General features: G+C 28.3%; 1 protein-coding gene across 1 annotated transcript in view; it reads left to right on the plus strand.

Annotated features, from left to right (window-relative positions):
- Positions 1-20,479, plus strand: part of LOC111638030 (peregrin-like) — a gene marked incomplete at its 3' end in the record, with an annotated part of 161,357 nt that overhangs the window by 69,116 nt on the left and 71,762 nt on the right. Inside the window, exons 6-14 of the mRNA XM_023383654.1 lie at positions 1,513-1,667; positions 3,737-3,887; positions 7,385-7,405; positions 7,709-7,840; positions 7,929-8,057; positions 10,294-10,482; positions 10,553-10,673; positions 17,142-17,183; positions 19,293-19,331. Coding sequence (XP_023239422.1) covers positions 1,513-1,667; positions 3,737-3,887; positions 7,385-7,405; positions 7,709-7,840; positions 7,929-8,057; positions 10,294-10,482; positions 10,553-10,673; positions 17,142-17,183; positions 19,293-19,331 — 979 coding nt within the window. The remainder of the gene's footprint in view (positions 1-1,512; positions 1,668-3,736; positions 3,888-7,384; positions 7,406-7,708; positions 7,841-7,928; positions 8,058-10,293; positions 10,483-10,552; positions 10,674-17,141; positions 17,184-19,292; positions 19,332-20,479) is intronic.

Below are 20,479 nucleotides of genomic sequence, written 5' to 3' on the forward strand. Positions count from 1 at the left end.
AAACAAGATGACAATCTTAAGTGACATTGGGACTACCTTGGTAAACTTCTACCTAATTAATTCATCATTGTCATCATCAGGTGAATGAAATAAGAACAGTTTATTTTGTATTTAGTGTTATATCTTGACATCAGTATGTATTGTTTTTAATTAAGAAGAAAATTTGTTAGTTTATTCTTTATACATTTCAGCACGGTTTGAGCAAATGCAATAAAACTTTTCAGAGATTATCCTCTCATCCAGAAATCAGTTAGATCAGTAACTATGGTCGGTCAAATTAACTTCAATCCCTACCCGCAACAAATTCCCTTTTTTATCTGAACAATGGAATGGTGGCATTCAAATAGGAATATTTCTTAATATTGATACAAAGTTACTAGCTAGCTCAAAATATTTGACTGTTAATGATATGTTAGTGTTAACATTAGAAAAAATTTGAATGTCTTGAATTATCTTCTCATGAAGGTATAAATCAGCAACTATTATTTATTGAAAAACATAATTTTCTGTTTACCTGACTGACGAAATTAGTCAGGTAAACAGAAAATTATGTTTTTCAACAGAAATGGGTTTAATTATGTACCATCTAAGTTTTGCAATAAACAATATATTGGTAGGCTAAAATAACCAAACTGTTAATAGGGTTTTCATTTTAATGTTTGTTGTTTTTACTTTTTACTCTGGCTGCACAGGCATTTCTGTTCAATGTAATTAATACTTTAACAGACATGTTCTGTTTACACATAGTTTATCAAATTATTGTATATATCAATGAAAGAATCAATGTAATACCAGTGCACATATAAACATTACTAAACCTGATGTATTAAGAATAAACCAAATAATTACCATTTGGTTTATTTGAGTAACCATGAGATAACATGTAATCATTGATAGTTATGTTAATAATTAAATATGCCTGGAAACAAAGAATCACTCGAGTCCAGGTAGCATAACTGGCAATGTATCCATACAGTAAATGGGAGTAGCAGGTTAGAGTCCCACTCCGGACTGATTCTTTTCTTCCAGAATAATCTGAATTAATTAGTAAATATTATAATTATTAAATTTAATAAGAGATGACACCTCTAGTACCAAATCACTTAATAGTTAGTTATTAATAATAGCACTTAATTAGCCCAATTAATTAAGTTGATCGTTTGGTTTAATACCAATGCACTTTTATAATCTAATTAATTTCTTATAACTGTTTTAAGCAAGTCACTGTAAATTGGCATTTAATTTCCCATAAATTCAATATCACAAAGAAGTAAATAAGAACTTAAAATATATGTATAATAGATAACTTATATTAATTATTAAAGTGAAAGATGTATTATGTTTATATTTTATTTTATTGTATTTATTTAAGTTTTAAGTGTGAATCTTAATGTTAACTAAAGTAAACAAATGTTCAAGTTAAGAAAGCATTTTATATTTCATATATTGTTTCTTTTTTCTTACTACTATTATAATTTTTATTTAGATTTACATTAAAATTTTAATTTGCAGCAAATTGATGATGAAGGTGATGGAAAAACAGATAATGTAAAGAAAGCTAAAGCTAAAGCAAAGTCTAGAGAAAAAATGCGCAAAGCTCGAAAAATACTAGCAGAGAAAAGATCAGCTGTTCCTGTTGTATCTATTCCAACAATTCCTCCAGATAGGTATATATATGTATATTTTTATATAATTGTACATATTAAAACCTTACTAATTAAATTAGAATTTAGTTTATTGTTATTTTCTGTATGTGTAGAAAAAAGGAATTACTGTGGAATTTTCAGAAGTTTTTGTCACAGTATATCAAATGACCTTAATGTATACTATTTTCTTAAAAGTTATGACATTAAACAGAATTAAAATTTCTGAAATTAAATCCAGAATTATCTGCCAATCTGCTGAATTATCAGTCTATAATGAAGCTAAGTTAGCCTTATTATAGCCCAGTAATATAGTAGATCATCATTCAAAGTACAGTAGAGCATCAATTATCCGACTCAATTGGGAACTCGGGTTGGTCGGATAACTGAAAAAATCGGATAACCGGAAAGAATGAAAAAAACACATTATTGCTATAGTATATTAGTATATCTCTATTAATTAGTTAAATGTAATTAGTATATTAGTATATTGTTAACCTACTTCGCGTTGAATTTTCATTGATGTTAGGCCTAACAAATTTTTTTTAAAATAATAATCATCGCTATTGTATTGTTAAAATTATTTTTAAATTATTTTATTACTCACAAAACAAACAACCACTTATAATTAGAAAATTAAATCTCGTTTAAAAATACTGGCTTCCCTTTCATGGTCGAGCCAGTGTTGCCAGCTAAAACATGCAAAAATTTAACAAAAATTATATTAAAGTAGCCAAGACATAGCCAAATATTGTAGCGCCACATCACTAGCAAACATTTGAAATTTGCCGACTAGAACAGTCGGTTAACCGATGTGACGATTAATCGGGGGTTGGATAATCGATACTCTATTGTAATTAGGTTATTGGAGTTGTATATATATATGTATCCAATAACCCAATTACTTTAAATAAAACTGGATGATATATATTTGTGTATATATATATTTATATATACAAATTTTCTGAATTCATATGTATTGAAAATCTTGTTATATTTGATTTTATCAATTCTTTTATGATCACTTTTAACATTCTACAATTATATTATTAGATCCTAATTTTTACTGTGTATCTGTAGATATTTTTTACAATATGAATAATAATAAAATTATTCAATTTCATGTTTGAAATCTTTAAATATTTTTCTGTTACATGGATTTTATTTTTAAACATGACAATTGAGCTATTTATCATATGAATTATAATATAATATAATGTTTAATTTCTTATTTGATGATCTTGTTATGATAAATTAAATAACTAAATCAAAATTAAGTAAATATTTTAAATTAATACTTGGGTAACAGAATGATTTGTTTTTGTTTTTAAAGAGTTGCATAGTGAATCATGCTGTTTATGTCATAGCTTTGTACGTAATTATTAAATTGATGTAGTTTTCGATATTCCATGATGTGTATTACTTTTTATTACAATTCAACAGGTTGATTGAGGTTATGCATTGTGTTATTTTAAGGGTGGGTATGTACAAGACATGGAGCATTAAAGGGAGTGGAATGGTAGTTAAGTATAAAAATAACATTATATAATTTATGGATAATTACATATACTGATTTCTAAAGATCCTTACGCTTATTTAACTGTAATGAAAACAAGTGCAATCAACATTGAAACATAAAATGGGTTTAATACAGACTATGCAATCATGTTGCTAATATATACACAATAGTGTATATATTAGCAACATGATTGCATTGTGCTGCTAGTGTATTTCAGTATTAATATCATAAAAGTATATAAAAATTATATTTTTTATTCAGATTTTTAGCAAAATTAAAATACAGGAAAGTTAATAAAAATAACTAACTTGCATTTTGTTTTATATATCTATTGATAAATTATTCTAACTTACAGTAAATTTTTATTTGCTTTTACTAAGTCATAATGTTACTACTATATATTTTCCATTATAAAATAGGGTAATTTATTTTTGTTATATATATGTAAAGATTGATCTATGGCACCAAAAACTTTATTTTAAGATATATTATATATTGAATGTTGTTATGTAAATTTTTTTATTTAGAAAGGTTACTATCAAAATCAAGTTGATACTTTTTTATATTGAATTAGGTTAACTAAAATTGCTTCATTAGTTTCTATGAACAAAAAACATCAATTTCTCCAACGACTTCTTGGGTATTGGACATTAAAAAGACAAACTCGAAATGGTGTACCTTTGTTAAGAAGATTGCAAACATCTCATTTGACAAGGAGGGAACAGGTAAAATTAACATACTTCAATTAATTATTTTATCAAGGAAAATTTTTGTAATTAGTTTAATAAACCAAATAGAAAGGTTTTAAAAATGATGAAATGTATGATAATTTTGTAATGTTTTTTTATTATTAGAGAGCATAATTTCTTACAGCTATATTGCAATGAATATATTCATATGCAAGATGCCTGACAATACTAGATAAGAAATATAGGGATACAGTTTGATTTCAAAAAATTTAGTTTTCTAATGTTAGGTTTATGTAGAAATGAAGATGATTAAAGATTTTGTTCTTTAAGCATGCATTGTTTAGAAGAATTATTGTTTAAAATATTTTGCCTTAAAGGTTTAAAGAAACTTGAATCTTTATTTTAGAGTATGTTTTGCCTCTTTAAGTTGTCAACAGTTGATTTAAAATTGTTAAAACAATAATGATGATTTTATTTATTTATTTCTAATGATTTTTGTACGTTAAAAGTTTTTATATTTTATAAAAGTAATTTACTTCAGAACAATAAATGAAACCTAATAAAGGCTGAACTGCATTTTAGTTTGACGTAGTAGTAATTTTCATTTTAAAGTTTATAAATGTTATTTTTTTTTTGGCAAATGTACAGCTTTGAAGAAATAAAGCTGAATATTCATCTCCTAATATATCAAATACTGTATTAAAAAAAAATACATAAATTGTATTAATTAACAAGTAATGCAAAAAAGAATATTGGAATAAAAACAAAAAGCGTAATTTGAGAATTGTTCTTTTGTTTTCTGGTTTAATATATTTTTATTTACATTTCTCAAAAGGAAAATTGCAACATCATGAAACAATGTATGTAGAAACATGCACATTGAAGGACTGGAAGAGGTGATAGAGATATGCAAATGATTAAAAGAATAAAGATATGCTACAGACAACCTCCAAACGTACGCCGTAAATCCATCGGGCTAGTTTTATGGCTAATTACTATATTAATTACATAACGAATTTGGTACTAGAGGTAAGCGTTAGGCGCCATCTCTTATTAATATTAATAATTATAAATAAATTAATTAATTTAAATAATTTAGAACCGCTGGGAGAAAAAAACGGCTCGGAGCGGGACTCGAACCCACAACTCCTGCTTACCGTGCAGATGCGTTGCCAGTTACGCTACCCGGACCTCCAGTACGATCTCATCAGATTATTTAAATTAATTAATTTATTTATAATTATTAATATTAATAAGAGATGGCGCCTAACGCTTACCTCTAGTACCAAATTCGTTATGTAATTAATATAGTAATTAGCCATAAAACTAGCCCGATGGATTTACGGCGTACGTTTGGAGATTAGCTATTACATCGGGTTTAGCGATGATTGTAGATATATTACGCCTTGCCGGGGCTTGCGATGGCCGGTTGAGTGCCGTATAGGAGTAGGACGTGGGCACTGAATGTGTCCCCAGCCGGCATTGTAATAACCGTCGATGGTTACATAGTTATACGCTGGAAGAGGAGATCGTACTGGAGGTCCGGGTAGCGTAACTGGCAACGCATCTGCACGGTAAGCAGGAGTTGTGGGTTCGAGTCCCGCTCCGGGCCGATTTTTTCTCCCAGCGGTTCTAAATTATTTAAATTAATTAATTTATTTATAATTATTAATATTAATAAGAGATGGCGCCTAACGCTTACCTCTAGTACCAAATTCGTTATGTAATTAATATAGTAATTAGCCATAAAACTAGCCCGATGGATTTATGGCGTACGTTTGGAGATTAGCTATTACATCGGGTTTAGCGATGATTGTAGCTACAGACAACTGTTTTCAGTAACAAATATGGTCCCCACAAGCAGCTATATAGGCCACTATAAGGTGAATCATACTATCAATGAAATGATTAATGGTTGCCAGAGGCATCCCTTGCCAAGCTGCATCCACTATGGTGTTTATGTCATCTACGGTATTTGGCGGTGGTCTCCAGTGCACCTCACATCAAATGAAGTCCCACAGGTTTAATGGGAGAGAGATTCAGCAAAGCCGCTGGTCAGGGAAGGATGTGAATTCTATTCAGGATGGTGAGAGTTTGTTGTGCTATGTGTGGTTGGGCATTGTCTTGCTGGAACAGTGTTTCAGATGCAGCCTTGTGGCCAGTGGCCAAACCACAGGCCTCACAATTTGTGTGACATACTGGTTCTCTGTCAGAATACCAGAAATGTGCAACAGAGCTGTCTGCTGATCAAAAATCATGTCTTCCCAAAATCCTGATGCCTGATGTGGGGTTAGTGTGATGCTTGCCAAAAAGTGCTAGTATTTAGCATTCTCCGGGATACTCGTACACTTGTCCTCAGCCATCCACAGACAGAAGTGGGATTCATCTGTAAACAATACCTGATGCCATTCAGTGGTCCAGTTGCATTGACAGCACCACAACACCAGGCATGTAGCCCTGATGGCACACCCTGTTGCTGGTTGCCTTGTGTGCAGCCTGACATCATGCAACCTGTTGCTAATGATTTGGGTGGACACAGATGCATCTGTTGATGTCAACAGGTGACTCTGGATGATGTATCGTGGCAAATGGATCCGGTGGGCTGTTTGGCAAATCTGTCAGTTTGTGCTCTCAGTCGCGTACCAATGTGATCCATTCTCTCTTTGGCATGTTTGCAGATATTCCTGCGTCCATTGTGTCACACATCACTGGATGATACTCATGTCTTGCCCAACATGCATAGTAACTGTGTGCATCCACAAACTGAGGTTGTTGCACAGCCCCAGGATAAGATTTTGTTCCCCAGTCATTAACTGGTGGTATTAGCTTGTTATCGTCTCTAAGGCATTTTCTACACTTCTTCAAAAGATTGGCAGCCGCAAACCATTGCTGATAGCATTTGTGGTCTGAGTTGACTGCTGGTTTTTACAGCCAAAAACTGGGTACCACATGACCTGATGCATACTGAAACTTAGTCATTTGCATATTTCTCTCACCTTTTACTGGTCCTGCAATTTGCGGGTGGCTATGCACATTCCTTTGTGGTATGGCAATTTCACTTTTGAGGAGTGTAAAAAAAATATGTAGATTATGAGATACTGCTTTCATAAGTAATTAAATTAACTGGAATATTTACAGTAAATATATAATACACCTTTAATTTTCTTGTATTTATTGTGTATTTTAGTCCTTTTAAAAGGATTGAAAGTACTTGTTTGTAACAGAATTGTTTCTATCTCATAAACTACATACTGATCTGATCACAAATCTATATATCGTTTTTATAATAGTAATATATCAATTTGTGAGTTATATGACTGACTAATGTTGATTATGTAAAAATAATTTATTATTAAATAAAATTTGAAATTGTAAGATAAAGCAATTTGCATTTAAATTTAAAAAAGTAATAAAAAGATTTATATTTAAAACAGAAGTTTTTGTATAAATAATCAGTCATGTAAAATATTTTTATGCTTTCTTTTCAAAGAATACTTAGTTTCAAATAGTAATTATCTAATTATTCTTGATAGCTTCCTTCAGATTTGAAATTGGTAATTATTCATCACTTTGAATTTTTAGTACCTGCTAATTTGTCTTAATCAATTATTAGTGGAATAAATTTTAAACTGTCTAAATTTAATGTATTTCATAAACTGAATTAGTGTTTTAAATATTTTGATTATGCTATAAGTATGAAATGAGAATTTACAGAATAAAATTGCTCAATTTACTATTAATTGTTTTTGAATCTGTATAATGGTATAAAAATGTCTTACAGAATTTTAAATATTTTATATATTTTTTTAAAGAAACTGTATTTCTATTTGTAATTTTATTATTATATATGTATACAGAAAGATGGTGATAAGGCATCTAGTACTCTTGGTGAGCAACTGAAATATTGGCAAAGGTTACGTCAAGATTTGGAAAGAGCAAGACTTCTTATAGAGCTTATAAGGAAACGGGAGAAATTAAAAAAAGAATATGTAAACATCTATTTTTTAAATATTTAATTACAATTTTTTAAAATAGTTATTACTTTTAATGTTTAATAATTAAAAAATTGTTAAATAGATAAAAGCACATCAAATAACAACAGAAATGGAATTACAGCCTTTCGTTATATTTTTGAAAAATGTTCTTGATCAACTGCAAGAAAAAGATTCGGGAAATATATTTGCACAACCAGTTGATCTCAAAGAGGTAATTGTAACATTTTTGTATTTTAAAAATATTTAATGAAAAGTTGAAAATATTTGATAAATCCTCATGATATTCTAAACAATTAAAATATAATTAGGGCTTGAAATTATGTTACTTTTTTTGTAGAAGATACTTTAGTAGCTGAATCTATTAAAAAAAAAAAAAAGTATCTTCTACTTTTTTCATTAATCAGAATACTTACGACAATCAAAACAGATTTAAAGTCACATACTATTTGTTGGTCAAAATTTATTATCAAAATTTAATCATTACTCTGTGCAAAAGAATGATTTGTCATATATCAGATTATTGAAAAATCAAACTAATTGGTAATTTCTTTGTAGAGCTCTAATTGTTTTTCTCAGATTAGCCTGATGCTAATTGCATTCTTTGCATATTAGTTTTTCATATAGTTATTTTGTCAGTATTGCATTCAATTTGAAATATAATTAATAATGAGAAATTATTTCATTATGAATTAAATACAAAACTGAATTATATTTAAAACTAGAAAAATAAAAACACCATAAACTTCAGCAATAAAACTTATCATCACTAATGTTTTTTACTTTATTAAAAGGCTTTCTTCAGATTACAATATATTGAATATTAGAACTGTCCAAAGAATGTTGATGGATGGAACATGTCCCATATATTTTAAATTTAATACTGTGTTCCATTTGTATTTTTTGGACTGTTCTAATATTCAATATAATGTAGTCTGAAAAGTTTTTAATGAAGTTAAAATTTTTATTAATAAGAAGTTTTATGCTGGAATTAATGGGATTTTTTCTTCTTGACTAAATTTTATTTTTATGTTGAAGGAATTTCTGAATCAAAATAATTCATTTCCATAGATGATGATAAACAAAATCAGGCATCCCAATATTTTCTATTGAGGCAGCATTGAACTCTGTTACAATATTACTATCACAAAATTTCCAGAACTATCTAAAATAATTGTGTTAAGCTAGTTTAACTGATAGAATATTGGAATAGTTCTTGAATGATTGATAGTAAAAACCAACACAACACCAGGGAATAGTCAACAACATCTTCTATGAACTGATGACTGGTGTTCAAAGAAAAAACAAAACGAAAATTCACCAAAAACATTTTTGAACTCTGGGGAGTTTGAAAATTTTTGCAGTGAATTTTCGTTTACATTGGGTACCTTGTTGAATGATTGATATTTTATATTTTTCATCTGACAGATTGTTTTTATGGTTTTATGGTAATTTTGTCTACCAGATTTAAATCTGGTAAACAAATCTTCATGTTTTCAAATAATTAGTCAGTCGTATTTCAAAATTTGAAATTTATTTTTATATTTTTTTTTATAGAAATCAATTTATTGTAAGTTTGTATCCTGTAAAAAAAAAGTTAAATTTTAAGACATTATATTTATTACAATTGAAATGAAACATTGCTTGTTTAAAAAAACTAATTCTAAGTTTATTAAAATTTTACATTTTTGGCACAGCTTAGGTCACTTTCAGTAATCAAAAACCAATTGAATGTATAACTAAAACAATTATTTACTGTGACATTGTTGCAATGCTGGACTGCAATTTTTAATCATATAAAAATATGATTAATTAATTAAATTTAAAATATATGCTTTCCACTTCAAATTAGTAGTGGCTCGCCCTGTTCATCATATAAAATTTTCCTTTAACAATAAAGTCATGCCTGTCATCTATTAACTGGGAAAAAGTTTTTGAATTGAAATAATGTGACTTCCGGTTTGCATCAGAAGTCAGAAGTTCATATATAGTTAATTGGGGTAAGTTTTCCATATCTGGTCTTGGTTTTCATCTATCTAACTCCATTCTTGAAATTAAGGAAAGACGGATGGACAACAGTGGAAATTTATAGATTACAAGTTTTTCAAATTGCAGCCCAATAATCAAATATATTTTTGATTAGAATGTGATGCATTAAAGATTCATTCAATTATTTTAGTTATACCAAACAGAATCCTACACCAACCTTTTTCCAGCACTGATTTAATATGGAATACTATTGCATATTAAGAACTTGTTTAATTTTTTAAACGATATAATTAAAATTTTTGTCAATTTGAAATTATCTTGATCTCCTTGAATGATCATATTAGTTGACTGTATTTAACTGAAGTAAAATATTATAGAAGCAAATTTATTTACAATATTATACAATAACAATATATTTATACATTAATAATAATATAAAATTTTGCATTTTTTTCTTAAAGGTTCCTGATTATTTAGATTATATTAAACAACCTATGGATTTTTCAACAATGAGACAAAAATTAAAATCACACAAATATTTTACATTAGAAGATTTTGAAGCAGATTTTCAGTTAATTATTAGTAATTGTATGACTTACAATGCAAAAGATACTGTATTTTATAGAGCAGCTTTGAAGATGAAAGATCAGGTTTGATTTATTTTTATCCTTTTAATTAATTTTATTCGCAAGTTTCATTATTAGAATTTTTACTCTTCAGGGAAATTTAATTCTGGGGCAAGCACGTAAGCAAATAGAACGGGTGCAATACGATCTGACGGGTGGCATTCATATTGAACTCCCACCTGATGAAAACAATGATTTCAGCAGTATTCAGGAAGGTAAATAATACATATTACCATTTTAATAATTTTAATTGTTAACATATGTAATCATGAAGTTAAAGGACCATTATTTACTTTATGCAAATGAAAAAATCTATTACAAAGTCAATATTTTTGTTGGGATATCAAATCAGTGAAGACAGAGATCAAAAAAAGTGTTCTTCAGTTTCAGGTTTTACTATTACATTAGTATTTTGATTGTCAAATAAAACTATATTTAAACTACAAACATGAAGAAGTAAGTTATGAATTACAAAACAAAAAAGAACTGTTTATAATCATTAATACAGTAAGACCCCACTTAACGCTGCCTTGCTTAATGCTGATTTGATATAATGCTGTATCTGCTCTAAAAAAAAACTAATTTAAATTATCGTGGCATTTTATTGATTCGTACATAATAAAATTATTTATGAACATGAACCAATCAGTCAAAGGTGGCAAAAAGGTGTACTTTCTTTCTTTGGTGCAATTTTGGAAAAAATATAACATCATGGATGCCATAGACAATATTGGCTCACTTGGGTAGAATTAACTGATAAATGCACGAATGAAGTGTGGAAGAAGTTATGGCTGAAGGTATCCAAGAATTTATGATAAGAGCCTAGCTGTATCGTTAGGGTGACCAAATTGTCAACCTAATTGATACAGAAGGAGTAGGAGATGTAGACAAGCAGGATATTGAGGAGATACTGCAGGTTTCTGGTGAGAGCCTTACCAATGACTACCTTGAAGAACTGGTAGAACAAGGAATTCATGTAGAACTGGAAAATTGTGATTCTAAAACGAAGAACCCAAAGAATTTCTCTACAGATTTCCTTACTAAAAGTTTGGTAATGATAACCCAAATCATTGATCAAATTGTAGCAAATGATCCAGATTTTGAAAGGAGTGCAAAAACAAAATGAGGCATTTTGGATGCAATCTTCTGCTACCGACATTTGCTTAAAGAAAGAAAAGGCAACAAATGAAATTTTGTGACATTATTGCAAAAAAACAAGAATTTCAGAAAAGTCGGGACCTTCGTAACAAAAAATGAACTATTAATATAGAAAAAATGATCTAATTAATATATTATTATACATTTCTGTGTGAATATGTTTGTGTGTTATTTAACATATTACTATACAAATTAATATAAAAATAACTTAAAATTAAAGTAAAATCTGTTTATTTTTGGTTGTGTGTTCCCCTATCCCTATTTACTCTATGTTAAAATGACCTCATCTAACACTGTTTTGTTTAGCACTTTGTCGTCTAGGAATGCATCCCCTGTATTAAGCGGTGTCTTACTGTATATTTATTTAATTTCAGTCTCTTATATTTCATTTGTATTATTTGGATCAAAGGCAGTTTGATAATTTTCATTTATAGCTCCTGAATAAGTTTGTGTGTATAATATAATATAATATAATATAAGCTATAATATAAGCTTATATTATATTGTATTATATTATATTGTATTATATTATATTATATTATATTATATTGTATAATATAAGCTAAATAGAGTATTTCTGTGAATTTAATTTCTCTTAATGACAGAGCATTATTAACATGAATGCTTACACAATAATTTTGAAAAACTTTAATTTCTTTAAAATTATTTAAATTTATTTTAGAATAGAAACTGTTTTAAAAAATAAAATTTTGTTGTACTGTTATAGTTTAACTTGAAAGATAATTAATAATAATGTAAATTTTATTCAAATGCTACTTTAATTAAGATAAATTTATATGACCAGATGTCTTGCTTTTGGTGCAACAGTCCTGTTTTAATGTCTTTTATCCCATTGTGTATTGAGGGGTTGGTCAGGACACCTCAGTGTCCCATTTTGTAAATATGCTTCAATGAAAGTATGTCTGTTCAGTAATATGAAGTAAAATTTTTTCTGAGGGTATGACAGTTTTGATTTTTAAAATATCAGTCTTAGGCTATAATGGTAATGTCATGAAAGTGATGATAGTTTTTGTTCAGTTCACTTATGTAATGGTGGATAATATTGTGTGTAGATAAAAAGGACAAAAATGTCAGTTAATCTACGTTTCTTGTTTTAAACAAATATAATTATTTGAAGGAGTAGTAATAATGCACTTCATAAGTTTAAGAAAATTTAATTTTATTGGTTATTTGTAAATCTAATATGATTGAAAGGTTGGTACCACATCAGTGATGCCTAAGTCAGGATTGATACCACTGCACCTTTTGGGGAACACACAGAAACCACCATGCTGTTAGGTTGTTGCTTCATGCAAGCAGTTACACATGTAGAAGGTTAGGCTTGGGATAGAGTAAGTTTAGAGATGTGATGGGAAGAAGGTGCACTACTATAGGTTAAATAAAACCAATACTTGTTAGATAAATAAAGAACTTACTGGATAATGTATAACTAACAAACACAGCACCTTATTAATCCCAGCAATATTTAATAAGAATAATAACGTTTTCGACTGTTAACAGCCTTTATCAGTTGAACTGATGAAGGCTGTTTAAAACAGTCAAACGTTATTATTCTTATTAAATATTGCTGGGATTAATAAGGTGTTGTGTTTGTTAGTTACCAATACTTGTTTATTTATACAAAGAATTATTCACCTCTGACAAGAGTCTTCAAACAATTTAGAACTTTAGGACAATAATAGCAAGTCATTAAGTGCAAGGGAGAGAGTTTACAATTGATCACAAGTTGCTAAATACCTGGGGTTGATGGTACTCAAAGGTGGTCTGATGCTCTTGCCTGGAGGAGGTTGATTCGTTCAGGATTGTTGTAGGAAAGTTCTTAATCACAGGAGACGGCATCTTTGGAATGCATTATGACAGGTGAGGAAGTACTCAGTAAGTGAAGTATCCGTTGGTTGGATAAGGCACCGTACTAAACAGTTGGAGGAACAGGTGACAACTCCTGGAATCGGCCATTCCCTGGTATATTAAAACAGCATATTACATTAGAGATGTCAAAAGGTCACAGGAAAGGCATCATTTCCAACTGAGAAAGTGTAAGTTGAAACTCTCCCAGGTTAGAAAGTTGACCTATGCTAGCTGCTGATGAAGTCTTCCTGGAATTGTTTCCTTTTTACATGGGGGTTCTCCCCTTTGTGTATTTTCATTTTTGGTTACTGAGCATTGAAAAAAATATAATTGCAACATCCAGATGTGAATTTCAGAAGTTATTCTTTTGTAACATTCTTTTTGAACAAACGTTCTCTACCCAGACCAGGTTCCCACACTAATAAACAACAGAAGAAATTAATTACTTATTAAATATGACTTTTTAAAATTTATATTTTATTGAACAAAGTATAGTAATGAATATAGTTCATAATAAGTCATAACTAATTTCTGAAAGATGTAATGTTATAAAAAGAACATTTTAAGAATTTGATATCACCAACTGAAACTTTAATCATCTATGCATCTGACATTTAAAATTTATTTAAAAGATTAGAAATATTTTTTCAGAAAATTAAGAAATAGCATTAATGAAAAAAGAATTGAAGAAATAGTACTATGAAGTACTATGAATGTAACTGTAATGTGAAAAGAATGTTTTTCACTTTAATATGAATTTTCTTCTTCTTGAATATAAAGTTGCAAATAATTGATGTATTTAATCTTTGTTGATTCTTGAATATAGACTCATTTGTGACCTTTTTTAACAGATTTTTCAGAATGAGTAGTCATCATCTAGCAATATTTATGAAACTTATCAACATTGTTGGTGACATTGATCTTGATAACTTTTGGTCTTATGCATATTGCCAACATATTAAATATGATTTAAATTCAGGCTTTCAATGGGTTTTTCTTATTGTATGTTATTGTCCTCTACATTTTTGTCTATAAGACTGTGATATGATGATAAGATTTTGCTAAGTATAATGACTAATTATACCTGCAAAAATAATAATATTTATACACTTATCTGTACAACATGATCTGTAAATTGAGGTGTAGATGATCTTCTAAACAAACTTCAAATTTTCATATATTTTTTTTTAATTATGTATTGAAATATTATTTTTTTATACTTTTCACACTTCATAATATTGATCATTTGACTTAAAGTAATGTACATTCAAAATTTATACATGGACAACACATTGTTTTATTTAACAGTTTCCTATTGAAGTTTTTAAGAAATTTATATACAGTGGTACCTCAGGTTACGAACGCCCCAGCATACGAAATTTTCAGGATACGACATGAAATTCGAACATATTTTTGCTCCACGATACGAACAAAAACTCACCATACGACGTTACATTAGTTTGCATTTTTCATTTGTTTTTCTTACTACAGTTATTTTTTTAAATGTATTACTTGGCTTTAATTTGAGTATGTTTTTCGCGTTGGAACGAATTATTTGGTTTTACGTGTAATTGTATGGGGAAAAATGATTCACCTTACGACATTTTCATGATACGATCTCAGTTTCGGAACGGATTAATTTCGTATCCTGAGGTACCACTGTATAAAAATATAAAATGTATATAAATTCAGAAAACCCACTGGTGTTCCAACTAAGATTATCAAATGGTAAACCCATGTTTGTTTTACAACAAAGTCTGTTTTAATCTCTGTTATAAGACAAACTTGGATTTACTATTTGATAGTCTTAAGTGGAACACAGTAGATTTTCTGAATTTATATGATATAAAGTCTACCACAGTGATTTAGTTTCTAAATCATTGTCTATACTAATATTATAAAGAGGTAAAGTTTGTAAGTTTGGATGTAAGAGGTAATCTCCAAAACTACTCATTCGATTTCAAAAATTCTTTCACCAATATTTAGAATGGACCTTCAGGATGGACATAGGCTGTATATTATTTCGTTAAACATTCATATAAATTAAAAGATATCATCTAGGATTAAGTCTTTTATGTCCAACAGATGGCGCTAACTCTGTGAATACAATGACCTAAGTTTTCTTTTCTCTGAGGATGAACTAAAGCAGATTATCTTCTATCTATTTATATAAATAAAAATCTAATGTTTGTTTGTTCCTACCGATTCCTTTGAAATATTGACACAATGTTGTATTTGAATACACACGTGTTTTTATATAACGGATGGGCAAGCAAGAGTTCAGTGGAAGCCGAAATGTAAATTTTGCAAAATGCATGGGAGCTGCAGTTTTGTACTTTTTTTATTCTGTACCATAATTTTATTATATAATATAAAACAAATATTGAATTTTTTAATAAACATATTTTCACAAAATTGTGGAAATAAAATTGTAAAAATAATAATAAAAAGCAGAAATTAACACTTTCAGCAAGAGTCACATGTAATTCAAAAAGAGCTGCATTTGCTTATGTCTGTTATATAATATACATGTCAAAATTCCCCCCACTGGGGGGAGATGGACAGGATTAAGGCTTACCATGAAGAACTTTGCTTCTATCTATACTATTTTAGATGTGGGTTTTTTGAATATTTGATTGCATTTTAATAGGGTATGTCAAGAGAATGTACACTAAAATGGGATTTTTCGAAAAATTTTCCCCCATGAGGGAAGTGTTATACATTTATAATAGATACATTTTGAGCCACAACAACGCGTGGCGGGGTCTGCTAGTCTATATATAAAATGTGTTAAAAATATCATTTTTGAGGCTTAATTACCTACCTTTAGATTAAATTATACAGTTGTTCTTCTTAGCCATAATCAATTTGTAATATCACTGAAGGGCATGGTGATATTACAAATTGATGGCTTTAATTGTATTTTTCCACTGTTCATGGTGTTGTGCCATTTGGATGGCTTCATACATTGTATGTCCTGTAATCATCATTACTTGATCTGCCCACCTAATCCGAAATCTGTCTTTAGGACATTTGCCATTGATCTTCTCTTCTAGAATTTATTTCTCAAATCCATTTTTGCATCTGGAGATATCTCCCAAGAAATGAAGGTACGATTGATATATTTTAGTAGTAAGGCGTGCTTTGATTTTCAGTTGGAGCAATTTGTTTGATGCTCCATCCAAGAGATTCTCAGCATTCTTCTATATGCATTCTAATTATATCGTTAGTTACTTAAATTAATAGTCCAGACATAGCCTGACAAGTCCAGCAATTAACTTTTTTACAATACTGCTTTATGTAAAAATTCTTTGAGAAAATGGTATGGTTTATTCATTTGAAATTAAAATGATTAACACTTAATAACAGTGAACAAAATGTGTATTTTTGTTTTGAATATTGCATTTTTATTTTCTTGTAAAATTAGCTTAGACTAAACAATTTTTATTTTCTCACATCATTTTCAAATACTTTTTGCCAGGGGTTTAAAATGAAAAGATTTATTTCAGATAAAACAAATGAGAAATTAACATATAGAATTAATGCAGTATGAACATGAATAATGGTCCTTTTATTTCTTGATTTTATCTAATATAAAATATTATATAATCTAAATTATTAAAGTTTGAAATAATCTACTATTTATTATTTTTTAGAAATTAAGAAATTTGAAAATCAATCATCAGTCACTGATATTCGTAAGTTGTTTTAAGAAGCTCATATTATTAAATAAAAAATTATAACTAAAACATAATTGGAATTGTAATTATTAGTATAATATTAAATATTCTAAAAAATAAAATAAATATTTAAATTAGTATAATAGTTAAATATTGAAATATTTAACTATTAATATAATAGTTAAATATTTAAATAGTATAATAGTATATTTAAATTGTATAATAGTTAAATAGTTAAATGTTTAACTATTCTTTAAGTTCATTTTTGTTTGTTAATTTATTAATTAAATACAATATTTATAAAATAATATAACCAACTCCAAATTTTTAAAATTACAACAAAAATCTGCTTTATTGGAGCTCACTTAAATTGCACAACAATTTTTCCAGTACTTTTGAACAATCAATGTCGTTATGTATATCCTTACAATGAGCTTGGTTGTCTGATAGTATCAGAAAAACTGTTCAGTTTAAGTGAGCTCCAATAAAAACGCAGATAAATATATATTTTATACAAATAGATTATTATATAAGTAATTGTATATTTGCACATACATAGTGAAATTTTTAAAGAAGGAAAAAAAATTATATATTACAAATAATTAAATAGGCGTTAATTTTAAAATAAATTACAAAGACATTTTACAATTTACTTAGTTTTTAATATTTTGATAAAAATAATAGAATGCATATTTAACAGCTTGCTTAAAATTTCAAGACTGTGAATTATAAAAAAAGTGTTGTGGTTCAAATCAATGATTATGAAAGTTTCCAATGGTAATAATGTTTATTACACAGTACTTCAACAAACTGTACAAATTAACAGATTAGAATTTATATTTACTATATGATTAGGCATTAATTAACAAATTATATATTGAAATTATTTCTTTGTATTCACCAGTGACGAAGTGCATAAAAACCACTTAACACTGGTAGTGTTAATTGCTCAAGGTCATGGGTTCAAGCTTGACCATCATGCTGGCTGCATGGAGTTTTCCAGGTTTTTTTTTCATGTGTCTAGCAGTTAATTAAATAGATGCTAGTTTTCTATGAAAGTTTTTTCTGGAGATGCCCATATTGAAAAATTTACAAAAAATATAGTAACTTAGTTTTCATTAAATTATTCAACTTCTTTTGGTTTCTATTTTAGTATTATTTTAATGATGATAACAGGTATTTCTGAAAATATGTATAGTGTTTAAAATTAACTCCTTAATACAGTAACAAGAAACAAATTTAATAATTGAACTATTAAATTTATTAAATTTGTTTTTGTTACTGGATTAAGGTGTGTTTTGAGTTCATTTTTTCCAGTAGTGTTTGAAACATTTTGTTTTTTTAAAAATAAATTGTTTGTATTCTTTATAGATCAACAGCTTTTTCTTGGTAACATTGTTCTGCAAAAAAAATTTTTTTCTGCTCCAGTCAAACATTTTCATTGCATTTTTTTAGTTTTAATAGTGCTGAATCCAAATCTGGCAACAGAATTGACCTAACACTACTTTTGAGAGAGAAATATTTTCTGTTTAAAATATATGTTTATTGGCTTCATACATTGCTAATTGGCTAATTAGATACAAATAAATTTATGTTAATTACTCCTTTTTCATAATTGTGTACATTGGAGTGACTGGGTGGTAAAGGATAGGGCTCAAAATATTAAGGATAGTTCCACCCATGAAAAATTTCTGAGCTGCTTGCTTCAATTCAAGTCCAGGCCCCCAGAGCAATAGGCTGATGCCCTAACTTACTTACTTCTGCATACAGCCACCATCAGCATTATATTAATTTTAATTGCCAGTATTGAATGTTGCATTACTTGCAACTGTCTTTCAGTGATAACTAAGCAGTTGCTATTTCTTAAAATGTACATTTATAGATAATGTACTTGTTACATTAATGAAATTCTGTCACTTATACAATTTTTTAAATAATTAAATTTGGTGTAAAATTTATTTCTTGCATTAAATGAAATGGTTAGATTTAATGGAAAAATATAGACATAATATAATACCATGAAAATATATTAGACATTAAAATATTATTAGAAATATTAAAAAGTTTTTTCTGTCACATGGCAGGCAAGTATATTCTAATTTATTAATAATTTAATCACTGTTTCAGGTTCAAAAAATTGCCAAAATCAACAAACGGAATCATCTCGTAAGTATAAATATTAATTTTTAATTAATTAAATTAGCGAATAAAAAAAAAAAACAATTTTTTGTTTTCAAGTAAATTAACATTTTTTTATTAGAATATTTTATTTTAAAAAATGTATTTATAAAATATTTCTTTTCATTGAATTTATATGTATAAATCTCATTAATAATTATTTAGACCAATTTTAAAACCAAACATTATTTAGAAATAAAATAAAAATGATAAATACAATGTTTTCTTGATTCTAATGCAAGCCTTCTTTTTTGGATTCTTAGTCTTAAAAATTGGGGTGTGTATTAGAATCAAACACAGTCAACTGAATGCAGCTCCCCTCGTGTCATTTTCTCTTCACTCTATTCAGATGTATTATGACATTAATGTGTCTATATTGATGTCATGGTGGCATTTGGTTTTTAATCAATTTGGTGGTCTTTTGAACTATAGTAAATTGAGTGAATAATGTCAATAGACAAATCTTTGAAGCTGTGTTTAAACAGAGTTACGTAATATGCTGAACACCATACAGATATTTCAATGTTATCACATTGAAATATCTGTAGCTATGTAGCTAGTAAATTTTATGCTTGTGCATACCGATATGAAATCCCACTGTTAAAATGTTGATGACATGGTAATTTTGACTGTAAGTTTTTTGTATTGATTGGTCTGTAGATCCTTTATACCTGATAATGGAACCATGAATGAATGTATTTAAAAATGTGGACATTGTGAGTCACTATAAAAATGAAAATAAAACACTTTAAAAAAAAAAGCATTAACTTCTTGCAGTTGCATTCATATAGTGCATGCATTACTGTACATTTGCAAGCTAACTTTTTTTGGGTTCTGACATTTTGAAAATCAAGTGCACATTAGAATTGAGAAAACATGGTAAATAATCTAAAAATAAATTTTTATAGAATATTTTTATGAAATTCTTTCCACAATGCTCCAAAGAAGATCACTTTTTCGAGTACAACAGTCGACCCCCTATAACACTGTTGATTATTCTGTTTTATATGAATTCCATGTTGTTCCATGAATTCACTTAGATTTTACAAATACGTGTCCCGGGCTGTGAACGGCTCACGTATTTGTAAAATCTAAGTGACTCGTACAACATGGAATTCATATAAAACGGAATTATC

This window comes from Centruroides sculpturatus, unplaced genomic scaffold, assembly GCF_000671375.1.
Source record: "Centruroides sculpturatus isolate CEXI.00-Female unplaced genomic scaffold, Cexi_2.0 scaffold860, whole genome shotgun sequence".
Classification (NCBI taxonomy): Eukaryota; Metazoa; Arthropoda; class Arachnida; order Scorpiones; family Buthidae; genus Centruroides; species Centruroides sculpturatus.